This window comes from Gymnoscopelus braueri, assembly GCF_963280865.1.
Source record: "Gymnoscopelus braueri genome assembly, chromosome: 16".
NCBI classification, from domain to species: domain Eukaryota; kingdom Metazoa; phylum Chordata; class Actinopteri; order Myctophiformes; family Myctophidae; genus Gymnoscopelus; species Gymnoscopelus braueri.
The window spans coordinates 36,630,617-36,650,611 of NC_137616.1; the positions used below are offsets into that span (position 1 = coordinate 36,630,617).

General features: G+C 42.9%; 1 protein-coding gene across 4 annotated transcripts in view; it reads right to left on the reverse strand.

Moving 5' to 3' along the window:
- The window catches only part of plcb1l (phospholipase C beta 1-like), a 273,312-nt gene that overhangs the window by 19,756 nt on the left and 233,561 nt on the right, over positions 1 to 19,995 (reverse strand). The window contains exons 28-34 of one of the 4 annotated variants that reach the window (XM_080453639.1): positions 17,724 to 17,892; positions 15,172 to 15,248; positions 14,927 to 15,007; positions 13,808 to 13,865; positions 13,240 to 13,326; positions 11,703 to 11,727; positions 8,625 to 8,667 (exon numbers count right to left, since the gene is read on the reverse strand). In XM_080453639.1, the coding sequence (XP_080309765.1) occupies positions 8,654 to 8,667; positions 11,703 to 11,727; positions 13,240 to 13,326; positions 13,808 to 13,865; positions 14,927 to 15,007; positions 15,172 to 15,248; positions 17,724 to 17,892 (511 nt within the window). In that variant the 3' untranslated portion in view covers positions 8,625 to 8,653. Of the gene's footprint in view, positions 1 to 8,624; positions 8,668 to 11,702; positions 11,728 to 13,239; positions 13,327 to 13,807; positions 13,866 to 14,926; positions 15,008 to 15,171; positions 15,249 to 17,723; positions 17,893 to 19,995 lie in introns of those variants that run through there. The other 3 variants (XM_080453638.1, XM_080453637.1, XR_013934755.1) reach the window with 3 other exon arrangements.

Consider the following 19,995-nt stretch of genomic DNA (forward strand, 5'->3'; position numbering starts at 1 on the left):
GAAATTGGCATGTAGTTCCAAGACGTGGAACCATAAAAGTGACGCATTGAGAACTGTTCCCAGGGGGACAGAATAAAAGGGAGCGCTTCACAGACAGACCACAGCCCAGGAGAGCATCATTACACCGGCTGCACCCTCATCCTACGTAAACACACTGAGCTATCACTACATAGAAATGTATTCAAGCGTACATTGCACATGCGCACGCACGCGCGCGCACACGCACACACACACACACACACACACACACACAGGTCTCAAATTATCCCCTCACATCACCACCTCTGATTTCCAGTGGGTGCTGCCTGAGGGTGGAGTGGTGTGCGTGTGCGTGTGCGTGTGTGTGCCTGTGTGCGTGTGTGTGCGTGCGTACAGTATGTGTGCGTACAGTATGTGTGTGTGTGTGTGTGTGTGTGTGTGTGTGCGAGAGAGAGACAGAGAGCGAGAGAGACGTGCGTGTGTACATAAGTGCATTATTGATGCGACCCTGTCAGGCGAATAGGGAACATATCAAAGTCAGTGATGAGGTAGCATCGCCACCCAGAGAGAGAGAGAGAGAGGGAGAGGGAGAGGGAGAGGGAGAGGGAGAGAGAGAGAGAGACAGAGAGATAATACCAAGCTCTCCTCCTCTGTCTCTGTCTGTAGCCACTTTTATACAGAGATCCCAGAGAATATCCGTCATCAATGCCACCTTTGTTGTTTTACATGGAACCCAATCTGGGAACCCATCGCCAACTGAAAATGAAAAACAGCGCCCTCTGCTGTTTGTTCTATGTCTGTTGGCTCTGGGCGGACGATAACGTAACACCAGAGCACAAGGAAACCGGTGTTTGTGATGCGCCTTCAGCGCATCACTTCCGGTTGGTGCGACTATGTTTTCATTCCCACTAACAATATTTCTACACGGAACACTAACACCACTTCTCCCAGAGAACATGGATCGTTTTGGTTATAAGCCCACTTGTTTCTATGATGAAAGAGTAAGTTAAAATGTGAATATATTTCCGTGGTTTTGTCTGCTCCGCGGACGCTATTGTTAAATTAGTTTCGGTTTGTTTCGAGGGGGAAAGATCGACGGACATGTGAATCCCGCCCACTACATGTGATTGGGTAAAGCGCGGCCTACTTCCTGATCTGAATGCGCACTCGTTATGACGAACCTCCCCGACAGATTCCAACGCAGTGCAGAAGCTGTTCTTGAGAGATTACATGGAACCAAACAAAGCCGCCTTCGTGTGTGTGCTTTTACATGGCATGCCGTCGTTCTGGTATCAGAGGCATGATGTGTAACATGACAGTGTCAGTGTCTAGTGTTACACTATGCTGTTTGAAGACAGCAGTTGTCGTAGATCCTATACATTTTCCTTCACCCAGCGACATAAAATGGATGTTGATGCATCCTATATGTATTAAAAATGGCTAATGGGGGGGTCGTGGGTTGTTTATAGTTATGTCTAGTCATAGTGATGTGGCTGTGGTTTGTTTATGGTTATGTCAGAGTGACATGGCCGTGGTCTTGTTAGGTATGTCCATATTATGACCATGGATATACTCTAAAAGTGTGAAAAAGATATTTTTCATTTCACCATGTCCTTAACCACTGTCCCAACCTGTCGACTGTCCCTTATAACCTATTCAATCTGGGGGAACGCATCTGTGTCATTTTAGATGTCTTTGGCTATTCAAAAATAGCAGATATACAAGCTATGATCTGCAATTTTCTGGGAAGAAAAATGAAAATTTGTGCAAATCTTTGAATATATATATATTTTTAAAGCGAACATTTGTAACTCAAATCTTTGCTTTTGGGGGAGTCCCTGGAACAAGATATTTTGAGATATGGGGGGCCGCGGCCAAATATATATCATTTTGGGGGTCCTTGACATGAAAAAGTTTGAGCACCACTGATATAGCAACATACGTTTTTCAGAAACCAGTTAGGATTTAGAAGACATTGAATGGATTGACGGTTGTTGGAACAACATATGTTCAGGAGGGAAGACCACACCTGGTAACAACGCACCTGATAACATCTCCTACCCCTCGATAATCTGATCGCTCAATTGATAAGTCTCTCCCTATACTCACCTGACAACGGCTCCTCCCCTCTGTCACCTGTCACCAATCCCATCTGATTACAACAACTCCTCACCTGATCACCTGTCACCAATCCATCTTCCATCTGATAACACCAGGGCGGTGTTATCAGATGGAACATCACCTGTCCATCTGATAATAACTTCCCCTACAGCAACCTTTGTCTTCCTCCTACCCATTACTTCTCAGGTTCCTGATGGGGGTTTTCTGAGTAGTCCGAAGAAGCTCAAGCCCGAATGGGATTGGGCGCCACACTCAACATATCGACCCCTAGCCAAATACCCAGGGTTCTTTTCTGCTACACCCCCCCCCCCCGAGACCATACACAGTACCTCTGAACCACAACCATACCATCGTTTTCCTCGTCCCCTTCACTTCTCACAATCCTCTCACTCTTCCCTTTCGTCATACCTCCCCCCCTCCCCCCTCACCCTATCATCCCTCCTTCCTTCCTTTTATTCCATACAGGTTTCACCGCTTCTTTTTCCACATTCAATAAATAAACAAACAACCCAAAATGAGGTATTGGTTTGAAGGTGCGACCTGTCTGCTCCACCTCTCTCTGTCCTTCCCTCCCCCCCCCTCCCTCTGTCCTCTCCTCAGCCTCCCTCCTTCACCTTAATGTCCTTCAGATCGCTTCCAAACCAACAGATTGAGAGGGAGCGGTTGTGTGCGTGTGCGTGTATGTGTGTGACGGTGGTGGTGGGGGCAGTGGTGGCACAAGTTTCCATGACGACCGAACTGAACGCTGGCTTTCCGACTGAATGTGTGTGTTTGTGAGTGGGTGGGTGGGTGGCTTTGTGTGTGTGTGTGTGTGTGTGTGTGCGTGCTTGTGTGTTGAGTCAAGACCTGCACAGTAGGGAGACACCACCGTGGTTGTTTTTCCACTTTCACAGAGGGTTCCAAGAATCTTGCATGCTTCACACATAATCACACCGAGCTCACACTGCTGAAACATACTGCGGCAACGTTGTTTTACACCCTTTTAACAGCCAACGGAAATGTGTGTATAGGGAGTTGGCAATCACAGGAGAATTGACAATGGATCTAATGGATGTTATAATAATAATAAAAAAATCTGTCCATTCCAACCAGCAACAAAAAACCCTTCAAACAAACTGAGATGGAATCACTTATAACCCATATGCCCTGCTGGGCTCCACACAAACACCTCTCTGGTTCTAATGCCAGCTTTAATGGCAGCCACTGCTAGTTCAGACAAATTCTACGAATTGTATGTGCAAATGTACTGGGGCAAATATCCCAACGACAACAACAACAACTGGGCAAACAACACGAAAGCCCTGACCCAGAGTGGATGTAAAATGATGTGCAAAGCTAGAAGCCATCTCGTTACAACAGAATGTAAAAGAATATGTCCCATAAAAAGGTAGACTTTTTTTTTGGTTTGTTTGCAAGAAAGTGAAGCTCTTAAGTGAACCTGGGCTGTCAAAGTGACAGAATGCTATCTCTTGATGACAGAATCAGCGACGCTAACCATCCATGAGGTATATTTTAAGAATGATTCATGATAATTAGAAGGACAAAGCATTATTACTAGACCAAAACAGGTGGGTGTATCACAGTATGGATAACATATCGTCTCTGTCTGTCAAGGGTGGAAACCTCATTATGTCCAAAACTGTTACTCAAATTCAAAAATAGCAAAAGTAGCAGATCTAAAAGCTCCAAACGCATCGCTTCGCACCACATTTCGAGATTGTGGATCTGCTACTTATTTTTTTGCTCAATTTCTTTGTTGCTTTTTCTGCTTTTATTGATAGTATACCGTAGTTTGACAGGAAATGGGGAGAGGGAGATGGGGAGTGACACGCAGCAAAGGTCGTCGGGAACGGGATTCGAACCGGCGACACGCTGGTGCCCGGACCGCTACGCTAGCGGCCCAGGCCGATCTGCTACTTTTGAGAGATGCTGTAGTATGATCAAGTAGGGTGTTCTAAAAACTTAGAATATGGAGATACAAGGTTTCTGCCGGTCAGCAACGATGAAAGGTGAATGTTTTCAGCCCTATAACCTGAGTGAGGAAATTGACGTCCTACAGTAATGGATCTTGCGGTGAAGTGACATTTGACTTCACGCTGAGCGCTGCGGTCTCCTGGGGACCATTTTGATTGGACTGTTAACAGGACAATGATAGTGCATGCTGGGAGACAAGACAGACCTCTTTCTCTTTCTCTCTGTCTCCGTCTCTCTCTCTCTCTCTCTCTCTGTCACACTCACCTTCCAATTTATATGTCCTCTTAGTATCGGCTATTTCTTTTATATTACCCCGAGCCATGTCCCTGTTTTTAAAACTACAGTCTAAGCTCAGGTTGACCCATCTACAGGATGACCTTCACAAACTCTCAGTGGGCTCTACTGGCGACCATACTGGCTGAACTGGTTTCAAACATGTCTACGGCCATGGTAAGGCAAACTATTCTGGTAGCGTCCAACATGTCTAGACACATAAACACACATACGGTACACCTCCCCCCCACACACACACACACGCGCACACACGCACACACACACACACACACACACACACCCACGCTTCAGGCATAACTTCCACACGCACACACGTGGCTGGCGTGGCGGTAGGCCTTGGCTGCTGCCAAGCGACTCAGGACTCTGCAGACCAGGGATGCTTATAGCTGTCCATTAGCTGCTCTGAGCCCAGAGGAGAAAGTGGGTCAGAACTGTGGGAGAAGTGTGACTCACAAAGACACACACACACACACACACACACACACACACACACACACACACACACACACACACACACAGTGACCTGCTCATATCCTTACAGACACACATACCCTACACACACACACACACACACACACACACACACACACACACACACACACACACACACAAGTTGTGTTTTTATATTAGCTTTGTCCTGGTTACTCATGCCCTCGTCCATTAGCCCCCAGTGGAACTCCAAACACAGACTCTCCGCCCCGCCCCCCCCCCCACCCCCACAGACCCATGTCCCCATCACGTCCATTCTCTCTAGACATCCATCAATCAAACAAACTGCTGACTCCTACGTGCGTCACACAGGCAGAAGAACACACAGTGACGCGGCATCTTTGATCTTCACCATCAAAAACGTTTCTGTGGAATAACTGGAATATGGACGTGGTTGAGATGGTGAGGGTCGCACACACGCGCGCACACACACACACACGCACACACACACACACACACACACACGCACACACACACACTCTCGCACACACGCCTCGAAGTGGTAACGTGCAAATAAGGAAGTGCTGGTGAGAGTGGGTGGCTCAGCTGTATGTCAAACTGACCGATGCTGGTTTGAATCTCTCTATAAGACTACGCTGTCTGTACAGCTGTCAGGGGGGGAATACATGAGCGGGGGGGGGGGGACATCGTCAAATTGGACCCTCGCCAGACCAAGACCATACTGCTGCAACCATAGAGTTTAGATAATAGAGAGGTAACCGGAAATCCCCGCCCAGTCCATCTTTACCCCTTCTTCCGGGTTGGAAGAGTTTGATGGGCGGGGCCTATCTGGGGCCTCTGCGCGTCGTCTCGCATGCGCAGTAGGTGTCACCTCCGTACGAAAACCGGTTTTAGCTCGTTCAGGTAGGTGTCTGGCGCCAGCTGTACTAAGCTGCAGTACCAGAATCGGCCACCATGTCGCTTCTCCCTCTCGGTTCTGGGGGCTTGGCTGCAGTGGTGTAAAGTAACTAAGTACATTTACTCAAGTACTGTACTTAAGTACACTTTTGAGGAATCTTTACTTTACTTGAGTATTTCCAATTTTCTGTACTTTTACTTCTACTCCACTACATCTCAGAGGAAAATATTGTCATTTTACTCCACTACAATTATTTGAAAACTTTAGTTACTAGTTACTTTTCATTATATTAAATTATATTAACTCTTTGACTGCCAGAGTATTTTCATAAAGTACTCCCCCAGTGCCAGCAATTTTCGTGTTTTTTTATTTTTATATTTTGAATTTTTCTCATGAAAATAATTTAAGGACACATAATGTAAAGACCCAGCACAAACCCGCCACTAGAGCGCAGCACATGACAGCTTTGATCATGTCGTTGGGTCTCTCTCACCCTTCTTCATAGATTAGACAAGGAAAAACATGAAAACGGATGTGACGTCCCCCCCATTGTTTTGATCGGCGAAAATTACGTTGTGATATACGACGGCGATGACTGATCGTCACCCAGACCATAGATTATAGAAGAGAAACTGTCCGTTTGTCCGTCATACCGTGTGAAAGACCGTTTATTTACCTATTTTGGACGAAAATGACTGGGGAAAAGAATCAAAAACCGGAAACGGAATCCAGGTCATGAAACCGGATGCAGATGTCCGTGAAGTAAGTGGAACTTGAGAATAACATTGAATATTAAGCAGCATAGCGCAATCAGAGATTAAACAATGAACGCGCGTCCAGCGCGTCGAGCGCGTCGACGGCCAACTGGACAAAGTAGCACTTGACGCGTTATCGCGTCGTCCGCAGTCAAAGAGTTAAGAGACATACATGAACCACTTTAGCCCTATTTTATACATAGGCTATTTGAAAATAGCCGATCTACAAGCTCACAACGCGTCGCATTGCGACGCGTTGTGAGCTTGTCGATCTGCTATTTTCAAATATTTAGTACTTTTACTTTTGATACTTTAAGTACATTTTGATGCAAATACTTTTGTACTTTTACTCAAGTAAATTTTGAATTCTGGACTTTTACTTGTAACAGAGTATTTTTATATTGCATTATTGGTACTTTTACTTAAGTAAAGAATTTGAGTACTTTTTCCACCACTGCTTGGCTGCAACCCGAGGCCTCCCGTCTCATGCCTCTCACCTGGGTGTGACATTGGCAACGACACACAGGGACAACATTTCCAACGCAAACTACTACAATGAATTCCGAGTTGGGTTTTCCATTTTCTAGGAGGGCAGGGGTAGACTTATGAATAATGAATGAGCCAAATAGCCTCATCTTCATAGTCATCCATCCGTGCCGACAGAAGCGAGCTTGAGCCTGAGCGAGGTGTTAGTAGCAGAGTGAATGCCCGAATGGGTATGCGCCGTGTGAGTTGCATACCCATAGGCTGGGAATGAGTTCTGATCCATTTCAAAATTGCACATAATACTTGACAATGAGTCAACATGGGCCGCATCTAGAAATGTTGATATTAAACATATTTTTGGTTCCGAAACTTTGACATTCAATGTATCCATGGTTTGCAGAAATGTAAAATACCAATATTTTTGTCCACGATTCACGAGGAACGATGCAAGTCAGGAACAATGTAATCTGTGTTCCCAGAAGTTCTCGCATAAAAATGGGAGGAGGAACAATGCAAGTTGGGAATGCATGCCCCACCCGGTTCTCGGGATACGTGGACTACATACACACTCCCGCGCACGCACCCGCACACAAGCAGATACGCAGATATTTCATTAATTTATTGTAGGATAAGTCTCTCCCAAAATGTGCAATGTAAGTTTTACATAACAGTAAAAAGAGACTTCTGAAAAGCTTATATTTTGAACATTAGAAGGGGCCGTGGCCTTAGCGTAACAGATGACACCTATAAACTATAATGAGGCATGCAATGGGAGGCTCCACTGAAGTCTGACACTGCCGCTAGAGGCCGCTATCCCCTGTGTCGTAGTTATTTTTTTTCTATTGGAATTCCCATAGGGACATTTTTGATCGCGTCATATAAGAACTGTGTTCCAAAAATAAACAAATCAGCAGGGCGATTTCACTCATTACGGATATGAAGTATCAGCTGACGGTGAAAAGGTAAACATTTCTCCCCCCCAAAAATGTCTCCAAACACAGACAATATCAAATTCAATTCTAATTCTAATTCAATATCATAAATGACACAGAGTCACATACCTGATAGTCTCGCGTAGCCAGACAACTATTCCACAATCTCCGAATGCTATACATAGAGTCTGGAACTACACCTCCAGAAATCTGACACAGTAAGCTGGCATCTGCTCGTCATTTCCGTTCACGAATATATATTTTGAAATATCTTCATTATACACTTTATTTTTGAATTTCCATTTCTGCTAAGCAGCAAGCTATATATGCTTAGAGGATTTTAGATTTATATTAGGACAAATTTGCGACGGTAAAGACGAAACGGAAGCGGGAGGAGATCATTTCAGAGCTTCCGTGCTCCAGACTGTATGACGGAAGCATTTGAAAACTGTGGGAGGCAACAGTCTGGCTCGTGAGACTTACATATCTGACGATATCGCCGGGCTGATTTGTTTATTTTTGGAACACAGTTCTTATATGACATGATCTAAGATTTCCCCTATGGGAATTCCAATAGAAAAAATAACTCTGTGACCCAGGGGTAGAGGGAGTGACGTCAGGACGTCGGCACTCTATACTTATATATAGTTACAGGGACCCCTAGTGGCCATTAGGCTGGTACTGCATGTTTCATTAGGATTCAGGAAAGCCAGTCCAGTCGATGCAATAACCCACCTCATCTACAATGTCACACAGGTCACAGGTCACACCCTGTATGCTGGAAATAGAAACACCAGACTTGTTTAGGAACATTCCTGTGATTTGGCATGCCTCCAAGTTTAGCTAATAAGGGAGCAGAGGGGGGAACTAGGCCACAAACAGGAATGGTGTTAACAGAGGAGAGGAGAGGAGAAAAGAGGAGGAAAGAGGAGGGGGAACAAAAGGAAGGGGGAGGATAAGACACGATATGAGAGGAGAGAGGAGAAGAGAGGAGAGGAAGGGGTGAGTGTTTTTTTGGGGGGGGGGGTACAGGGAGAATGACAGAGGGCTCAAGTCAGTTAGTGTTGGTTGCAGTACTGGATGTTCTGACCATGACAACCTGCATGCCTGTTAGTAACAAGCTGTCAGATTATGGACAACATGTACAGCAGTGCTGCCGTGGGACAGACAGACAGGTGGCTGTGGAGGTGGACAGACGGGTGGCTGTGGAGGTGGGCAGGGCTCCGTTTCAGCAAGACACAGTGAGAGGCTCACAATAGCATCCAATTTAACCCATTAAGACCTGGAACTGTGTCATTTTTAGATTTGAGCTAAAAAGCATTATTTTACATTTTGGCTATTCAAAAATAGCAGATATACAAGCTCATAGCGCGGCACCGAGTGCCGCGCTACGAGCTTGTAGATCTGCTATTTTTGAAAATTCGTGAAAATGTGTGCGAATCTTGGAATATATATATTTTTAAAGCGAACATTTTTAACTAAAATCATTGCTTCTGGGGGGTCCCTGGAACAACATATTTTGATGGGGGTCCGCGGCCAAATACATATATTTTTGGGGGTCCTTGACATGACAAAGTTTGAGCACCACTGATATAGAAACATACGTTTTTCAGAAAACTGTTGAGATTTAGGAGACGTGTAGAATCGGCTTCAGGTCTCAATGGGTTAAACCTGTTGATCATATATCCCACACATTCATTTGTTCATTTGAATTATTGTAGCGGCCCGAGAACCTTTTTGCTTTGGCAAATATGCTGCTATACAGAACAGAGCGTGTGTGTGTGTGTGTGTGTGTGTGTGTGTGTGTGTGTGTGTGTGTGTGCGTGTGTGTGCGTGTGTGCGCGTGTGTGTGTGTGCCAGTGGTGGAAAGTAACTAAGTACATTTACTTAAGTACTGTACTTAAGTACAATTTTGAGGTATTTGTACTTTACTTGAGTATTTCCAATTTCCAATACTTTTACTTCTACTCCACTACATCTCAGAGGCAAATATTGTACTTTTACTCCACTACAATTATTTGAAAACTTTAGTTACTAGTTACTTTTCAGATATAAATTATGATATAATGAAACATACATTAACAACTTTAAACCTATTTTAAACCTATGCTATTTGAAAATAGCAGATCTACAAGCTCACAACGCGTCGCATCGCGACGCGTTGTGAGCTTGTAGATCGGCTATTTTCAAATATTTAGTACTTTTACTTTTGGTACTTTAAGTACATTTTGATGCCAATACTTTTATACTTTTACTCAAGTATTTTTTTTATTCTGGACTTTTACTTGTAACAAAGTATTTTTATATTGCAGTATTGGTACTTTTACTTAAGTAAAGAATTTGAGTACTTTTTCCACCACTGTGTGTGTGTGTGTGTGTGTGTGCGTGTGCGTGCGTGTGTGCGTGTGCGTGTGTGTGCGCGTGTGTGTGTGTGCGTGTGTGTGCATGCGTACGTGCGTGTGAGATAACATCACACTCTCTGTTCCAAGCTGCACAGTAACCTGCATGAATGCTGGCTTAGAAGGTCTGGGCTAAAACAAACTCCACTAAACATTGATAATGTTGTATGCAGTGGTGGAAAAAGTACTCAAATTCTTTACTTAAGTAAAAGTACCAATACTGCAATATAAAAATACTCTGTTACAAGTAAAAGTCCAGAATAAAAAAAATACTTGAGTAAAAGTACAAAAGAATTGGCATCAAAATGTACTTAAAGTACCAAAAGTAAAAGTACTAAATATTTGAAAATAGCAGATCTACAAGCTCACAACGCGTCGCGATGCGACGCGTTGTGAGCTTGTAGATCGGCTATTTTCAAATAGCCTATGTATAAAATAGGGCTAAAGTGGTTAATGTATGTTTCATTATATCATAGTTTATATCTGAAAAGTAACTAGTAACTAAAGTTTTCAAATAATTGTAGTAGAGTAAAAGTACAATATTTGCCTCTGAGATGTAGTGGAGTAGAAGTAAAAGTATTGGAAATTGGAAATACTCAAGTAAAGTACAAATACCTCAAAATTGTACTTAAGTACAGTACTTAAGTAAATGTACTTAGTTACTTTCCACCACTGGCGTGCGTGTGTGTGCATGCGTACGTGCGTGTGAAATAACATCACACTCTCTGTTCCAAGCTGCACAGTAACCTGCATGAATGCCGGCTTAGAAGGTCTGGGCTAAAACAAACTCCACTAAACATTGATAATGTTGTATGTATGTATACACAGTAAGTTCCTGTATGATAGCATATCGGCTGAAAGTCAAGAGGGACCCAGAGCTCACACACACACTGAGAGTGCGTGTGAAGCACACAGACTGGATAGCACCCTGCGCCGGCCCAGCAGGTGTTTCACCCATTCAATCCGGGAACACGTCATTTTTTTATTTCTTTGGCTATTAAAAAATAGCAGATATATAAGATTGTAGAGCTTGTAGATCTGCAATTTTTTGGAAAAATCGTGAGAATGAGTGCAAATCTTTGATTATATATATTTTTAAAGAGAACATTTGTAAAATATTTAGTTCCAGGGGCACCCAGCAGCAAAGATTTGAGTTACAAATGTTCTCTTTAAAAATATAAATAATCAAAGATTTGCACACATTTTCACGATTTTTTTTCAAAAAATTGCAGATGTACAAGCTCATAGCGCGCGGCACTCGGTGCCGCGCTATGAGCTTGTATATCTGCTATTTTTGAATGGCCAAAGAAACCTAGATGCGTTCCCGGATCGAATGGTGTTAATAGAAGCTTGTAAACGTTGACGCCTGCCACACACCAGCACAATGCACCAATGAACCAACGACAGGGCTTACCATCATCTTCAGATGAGCCATCGTCCTAAAAAATGACAGTCACACACACACACACACACACACACACATAAAGGATATAGGGAATGGTGGAACGCAACGTAAACAACAACACACACACAAGCATGAACTCACATAAATCGCTGTCGTCGGGCAGAATCCTCGTCTCCATATTATTCTAACTTTTTGAGTTTTTTCCGTTTTTTTTTACTTACTTGATCATACTACAGCGTCACAGAAAAGCATCAAAAGTAGCAGATCTGCAAGCTCGAGCTTGTAGATCTGCTACTTTAGATGCTTTTGAATTTGAATCCTGACCGTTTTGGACATGTGAGGTTTCCACCCGACGTGTGAGGACCAGTGGTGGACACTAAACGAAGTACATTCACTCGAGTACTAGTACTTCAGTACATTATTTGAGTATCTGTATTTTTTGGGATACTTTGACTCAAATTTAGTGAAAACAGCCGATCTACAAGCTCACAACGTGTCGGGATCTATTTTGACGATGTTGATATTTTTGGAACATTTCAATTGTATGTCTAAATTTCAATAAATCAATATTAAAAAAAGACGTAATTTGTTATATGAATACTTTAGTATTTTTTTAAATGCAAGCACTCCAGTACTTTAACTCAATTTGAAAGAGCAACTTTCACTTGTAGTTGAGTAATATTTGACCAGGAGTATCTATACTTTGACTCAAAGACTGGGAGTTGAGTACTTTGTCCACCACTGCATGTGAGCAGTGGTGGAAAGTAACTGCGTATTCAAGTATTGTACTTAAGTAAAAATTTGAGGTATTTGTACATTACTTGAGTATTTCCATTTTCCAATACTTCTACTTGTACTCCACTACATCTCAGAGGCAAATATTGTACTTTTACTCCACAACAATTATTTGAAAACCTTAAGTTACTTTGTAGATTTTGATTATTATTACAAAACATACATTAACCACTTCAGCCCTACAGTATATACATTTTGTCCATTTGAAAATAGCAGATCTACAAGCTCACAATGCGACGCATTGTGAGCTTGTAGATCTGCTATTTTAACAACAATACTATACTATTTTGACAACAATACTTTTGTACTTTTACTCAAGTATATTTTGAATTCCAGACTTTTACTTGTAACAGAGTATTTCTATATTGTAGTATTGATACTTTTACTTAAGTAAAATATCTTCCGCCACTGCATGTGAGAACACATGGTCCTGTCAGAGCAGGTCAGGCTAGCCAAGTCACACTCAGATATACAGCCAGAGGACAGATCCCATGACACAGTGACACATGACATGATGATGTGCCATCCCATTGCCTTTTGGTTCACTGGCTCTCAAAGTGGGGTCCGGGGACCCCCAGGGGTCCTTGCGGGGTGTTCCAGGGGGTCCCCAGCAAAAAGTAGTTAATATAGCAATATGCTATTCAAAAATAGCAGATCTACAAATCTGGGGTCCGCGGCCAAATACATATCAATTTGTGGGTCTTTGGCACGAAAAAAGTTTGAGAATTCAGTGTTTTAGTTGATTTCTTACCTTGGGCTTCTCATCCTGGATAAGCTGTCGTACGTCCTTGTGTTTCTCTACAAGCCTCTCCTGCCTTTTGCTCTGAGCATCCTCCAGCTACGGACACACGGACACACGGACACACACACACACACACACACACACACACACACACACACACACACACACACACACACACACACACACACACACACGTAAAGCATGCTTACTTGTAAGGTATTTTGTGATTTTGAAATGTGCAATAAATTTTGCATTATCATCTTCAATTAAGTATTTCAAAATCGGAGATGTTTTCGGCCTATGTATGATGACTGCAATCATTAAATGATCACTGGAGATCATTGGTCGGTTGCATGAAGCATCTTTAATTACGTGTTTCCTTAAAAATACATTTAAGAAACTCTTAGAAGCTCAAGCGCCAAGGTTTTGTGTAAGGGGAAAAAAAGAGAGGTCCTAGTGTAGAGCCCTTCGGCCTCCAGTCAACAAAGTGGTTTAAGTGGTTAAGTAAAATCTTAAGCAGAAAAACCAAGGATAAGACTAAGCACTAATAAGCACTGCAGAAGGTTCTCTCTCTCACCCTCTTGATGTACTGCACCACCTCGTTGACGAATGATCTGTTGATCTCCAGCTTCTCCCTGAGGACAGAATTATAACAGTCAAACACAGGTAAGAAGAAAATGCTAAACTAAAATATTGTCCTGCAATGACATCTAGTGGTCATAAAATATACAGCACCAGTACAGCACAGAGCACACTAAGACAAACTATCTGCTTCTTTTCAAATGACAGCAAGGAGTTTGACTGGGAGGGCAAAACGAATGCAGAGGAACACACTCCCAATTGTGCTCCCTGCTGAACAGAACCGACCTGACAGCAAGGATATTATATCCTTGCTGTCAGGTCAAATAAAGAGAAAATCGGTTCTGTTGTGGTTGTCTCCAGTCACCCTCCCCAGACCAAACAGTAGGGGGTTGGCAGTGACAGGGACTGCACAAAACATTTGGGGGACTGGCACAGACTAAATAACTAATGAATTTGTTTTGAAAAAAAAAATCTCGACTGGCTCCAATGTGGATCTTGGACTTCAAGTGGCCAGCCATTGACGTCAATAGTCTATGATCTAATGACGTATGACACAGAATGAGGGTTAGATTTCAGCCTGATCGGAGCCTTATTGTATATATATTATAAACAAGACCAAAACATGCCCATGTATGGACGAAAGGGGGACAGACTTTTATGGCTGGGGCCTAAGGACAAAGTGACCATGCCCATGTATGGAGAAAACAGGTACAAAGCCTCATGTAAGCCAGACCCCTTGGGTCCGGCAAATATATAAATATTTTGTGCCAGGGACCCCCAGAAGCAAAGACTTGAGTTACAAATGTTCGCTTTAAAAAAATATATATTCAAAGATTTGCACACATTTTTCTAAATTCAGATCTACAAGCTCATAGTGCGGCACTCGGTGCCGCGCTATGAGCTTGTATATCTGCTATGTTTGTATAGCCAAAGAAATGTAAGATGACAGAGATGCGTCCCGGATTGAATGGGTTAAGAGAAGATCACGACACTTTATTGAAATGCTGTTAGCAGACAAAAGTAGAATATATAAATCCATAGAAACACAATCATCACACAAATGGAATGAAGTGTGGGGGGGGATGAAACATTGAAGCAAGTATCGGACACTCACTCTTCAGTCAGGTTCTTGTCTTTAACATTAATCTTCTCCAGTCTTTTCTTGTCCATTTTCTTCTTCAGGTCTTTCTTCTCCCTGCAGATGGACAGAGGAAGAGGGACAGGAGACAGATGGATCATACTGAAACTGCTGAAAGATCACTACGACTGGTTCACTGTATGTGTGTTTCAATGCGTGTACTGTGTCCACGCGTGTGTGTGCGTTCGCGTGTGCGCGTGCACGTGTAAAGGTGGTCTTACTTTTCACAGATGTCTCTGATCTTCTTGATTTGAGCACTCTGACACTCCTCCGCAATGGTGGTCAGTTTCTCCACCAACTGCAGAAAGAGAGAGAGAGAGAGAGAGAGAGAGAGAGAGAGAGAGTGAGTGAGAGAGAACATTAAAGTAAAATAAATAAAGAACAGAGCTAACCTAACCTCTACACGCAGGCACAATCTATAAAATGACTAAAATGATATACTATATATACTATGCACTGTCGTGACTACTGTCACTAATGTGTGCTTAGGTTTTTATGGTGTTGTTGGCGTGCGGTGGTTAATGACATTTCTCTCTCAGGCTCTTGGGGGATAAATAAAGTTAATCAAATCAAAATAAATACACGGTACATATAAACATAAAGACAAAAACGTCTTTCAATTCTCAGCAGTCAGCAGTCAGAGGGAGTTGAGTTTACTTAAACAAGCGTATGTTGATGTGAACTGTTTTATACCAATGAAAATGAAGAAATTAATAATTAATTTTTCTTTGATTTGTTTCCTTCTATTATTTAAGTAATAGGTGGGGGTGTTTGTTTAACAGAGAATTTGATGCACTTGACGAAGAAAATTTATAATTTATGTTATTTAAATTTCTCGCAAAACCCTCAAGCTGTTTGTCATTATTTACTTGAATAAACGCTCAGCCGTTGTGACTGTGCTTGTTGTTTTTTTCCACAGTGCACACAGCACAGTAGCGTAGTGTACTGGAGTCAGCAGAGTGATGGCTGTAATGTTCTACATCATGGGTGTGGTGCACCGTAAATAGCCGATCTACAAGCTCACAATGCGTTTGTTCTGCGACGGGTTGTGAGCTTATAAAATCGGCTTAAAAGTTAAAGTACTCATTATGCAGAATGTCCCATTTCAAGTTTTCAGATGTATACAAATCTTTTGAAAATAGCAGATCTACAAGCTCACAATGCATCGCGATGCGACGCAATGTGAGCTTGTAGAACGGCTATTTTGGCAGAAATGTATCCAGGGCTTAAGTGGTTAATGCATGTTTGGTAATAATAATCCAAATCTACAAAGTAACTAGTAACTACAGTTTTCAAATGAAATATGTAAAAGTGCAATATTTGGATCCGAGATGTAGTGGAGTAGAAGTAAATACAAATGCCTCAAAATTGTACTTAAGTACAGTACTTAAGTAAATGTACTTAGTTACTTTCCACCACTGTAAATCAGGCATACAGTAAGTGATTCACTGGTCTGAGCCTGTGGACAGACAGTCAGCAGGTAATACAACATGCCAGGACATGCCCCTGTGTGCGTGTGTGTGCGTGTGTGTGTGTGCGTGTGTGCGTGTGTGTGTGTGTGTGTGTGTGCGTGTGTGTGTGTGCGTGTGTGTGTGTGTGTGTGTGTGTGTGTGTGTGCGTGTGTGTGCATGGGCGTGTGTGGGTGTGGGTAGTGGTACATGTGTGTGCATAGGCGTGTGTGTGTGTGTGTGTGTGTGTTCGTTATCCAGGCAAAAGCCAATAATTGCTTAGCTAGAGCTTGTGCGTATGTATGTTTGTGTTGGTCTAAGGTGCATTACGTGTGTCTGTACGTCTGTGTCTGCCTGTGTCAGTAATGTTAACTTGCGGGTGCAGTGTGTGCTTGTACATCTGTTTGTGAGCTTATTATGTCTGTCTGTTTGCAGGCCGATTGGCATTGAAAGGACTTTATCGATTCTGACTCCATCAATCCCATTCCGTATCGATTCCTTTTTTTACGGCACGGCCATAAAAAAACGTCTAGAAGAGCGTTCGAATGTGTGTCTGTGTGCGTCCGTGGGTCATTCCACAAATCACTGGACTGGTCAGTGCCAAAGCGCTTGTGCATGCTGTCAGTAGGCCATGGAAGTGAATCTCCCAACCACTTTAAACCCTAAATGGTTGACCGGATTCCCTCAGGGCTCTATACTTTTATGTTTTCTGTTATGAAGAGGAAAGCTTTAATTGAAAATAGCCCATCGACAAGCTTGTTGATCTGCTATTTCCAATGAAAGCTTTCCCCACAATACGGATGCTGGGGTGGTTAATATTTGATAAAAAACTGAATATCGTTGCACATTTTGTGAATTCATAATCTCAGATACACTGTCATGCCGCAAGTCCACATTTGGGGTAAGACTGAACTCATCACAAGCATCAAAATGATTGAAATCAAATGAAAACTAGAAAAAGGGGTACAAGTCTCCGCCAGGTCAGGTAGAATCGGCCACCTGGTGGCGCTATAACAGGCCCATGTGAAACCTTTGAAAAAAATTGGGGCAGATGTTCGGAATTGGCATCCAGGGAGTGTGTGTGCAAAGTTTCGCTGCGATCAGGCCAACGGTGCCGGAGATTAGCTGTTCACAGACAGACAGAAGGACGGACGGACAGGGTGCAAAACATACTCTCTCACCGTGCCTTTGGCCTGGCGGAGACAACAAACGTTGGAGAACGTTGTTTGCAATGTACAGTCATCCATAAGAGAGATCGTTCATCTCACAGCTAAACGATTCCAGGGAATCTGACAATATGTGTGTGTGTGTGTGTGTGTGCGTACCAGTTTGATGTGTTCTCGTTTCTGGTACTTCTCACTGTAGTACTGCTCCTGCCTCAGCGTTAGCAGCTGTTGTTGCTGCTGTTCCTTCAGCTCAGACAGTCGAAGGCTGCAGTCCTGCTCCAGGTCACTGAGGTCCTGGTCCAGAGAGGACAGAGAGAGGTCCGACCGGCTGGACACGCGCACACGCGCACACGCACACACACACACACACACACACACACACACACACACACACACACAACCAGTTAAGATTCCTGTATTAACTTTGCTGTCGGGCAGAAATCTCTATATCTCCATATTCTAACCTTTTGTGTTTTTTTCGTAAATAAACGCCCTACTAAGTAGCAGATCTACAAGCAAAGCGACGCGTTCTGAGCTTGTACATCTGCTACTTTTGAATTTGAATCCCGAAAAGCAGCAGTTTCTGTCCCAACCCCGACACGATATACTGTAATCCTATTACTCAGAGTAATAAAACTCCAAACTCTACATAATAATAAAAAATAAACGAAAGCCCCAGCAAATAGACACAGGCTACTTTCACGAGAACGTACAGTACAGTAAATGTTATTATGTCATTATGTTTCAGTACAAATTCTGACATTATGTAGCCTCGATCTCCAGGCTTTTATTGCTTAGTTTTGCTAAAAAATAAAAGCCTGGCCCAACTATAGCCTGTACTGGGTATGAGGAAGTGTTTCATTTCCCAACCAACCAGAGTGCAGTGGGCGTCGCTCGTAATGTTGTGTTAACGGGGCGGGGGTTGACGGACAGATCGGTGAACCAATGGGATCAGGCGCCGTCTCTCGCCGGCTCTATACACACGCCCCTTTATACACGAAATCAGGAGGGTTGCAGCAGGCTAGACATTATGAGTCAGTCTCTGATGTGTGGAGGGTAAATCTTATTAGCAGCAACAGCAGCAGCAATATCAGAGCTTTTAAATGATTGAGCCATTATCTGCTAAAGGCAAGCCTTATCTGCTACCGTGAAGCAGCCCGGAACATTCTGTTATCTTCCCTGTGCAGCGATGTTCTTCTCAGCCCCCTGGTGGGTGATTGTTGTAATGTAGTGTTTGCTGCTGGGAGCCTCTGTTCTTCCCAGTGGAGGTTATTGTGGGCTCCTGGGGGCTCCTGAACAGACCTTAACCCATTGATACCTGGAACGCATCTGTGTCACTTTAGATGTCTTTGGCTATTCAAAAATAGCAGATCTACAAGCTCATAGCGCGGCACCGAGTGCCGCGCTACGAGCTTGTAGATCTGCTATTTTTGAAAAATCTTGATTTTTTTTTTTTGATTTTTTTTCAAAAAACTGTTAGGATTTAGATTTTTTTTAAGAATCGCCTCAGGTCTTAAGGGGTTAAGAGGACTGTGTGGAGCCAGTCTTATCATTCATTGTCATTCCACACACACACACACACACACACACACACACACACACACCAGTCTCCTCCAGCCTTATCGTATTTTTCCTCCCCAAACTTGAGAAGGTCGAGGTCTGTTCTACGGCAGTGCGTTGAGAAATACGGTACAACTTTAGGGGTGTTGGAAGAAATCGATTCATGTGAAAATGAACCCGCGATTCTTATTAACAACGATTCAAAATCATTTTTTTTTAAATTATCATTATTATATATATAAATATTTGTTTTGCTGGTTAAAGTTACAGGAGTTTTTACTGTATGGTGTTCTGTTCACTTTCAGTTCAGCACAGCTGAGGTGTGTGTCACTGTCCGGCTGACACTCGTTAATGTTACTTGCATCAAGGCAATTATGTTATGTTGAAGAATCAAATAGAACTACACCTGATCTAAGATTCCATCAAAGCCAAGACAGTTTTTACACAAACCTCTCTGGTATTATGTCATTTTTTGTTTGAGCTGCTGGAAATAACTAGGCTACACTTGGTCGTTAAAGTCCAGATGAAAACAATATGACTGAAATAATTGAGATAAAACAGATTTATTTATCGAATCGTGACCCCAAGAATCGGAATTGAATCGAATCGTGAGATAGCAGAAGATTCACAGCCCTAATAACTGTATGTTGAAACATGGGGCAAGACAGAGACAGACACAGTGCAGCAAAAGAACGACAGGAACCAACCAAGAAAGAAAGACAGACAGGAAGACAAAAAGTAAGAAGTGTAGGAGGGTAGAACGAAAGAGGGGGACAAAAAGATGGAAAGACAGGGAAGAAGAAAGAAAGAATGGCGGGAAGGAATAGAGAAAGAAATAGAGAAACTAGATAAAGTGTCAGGTCAGGTACGT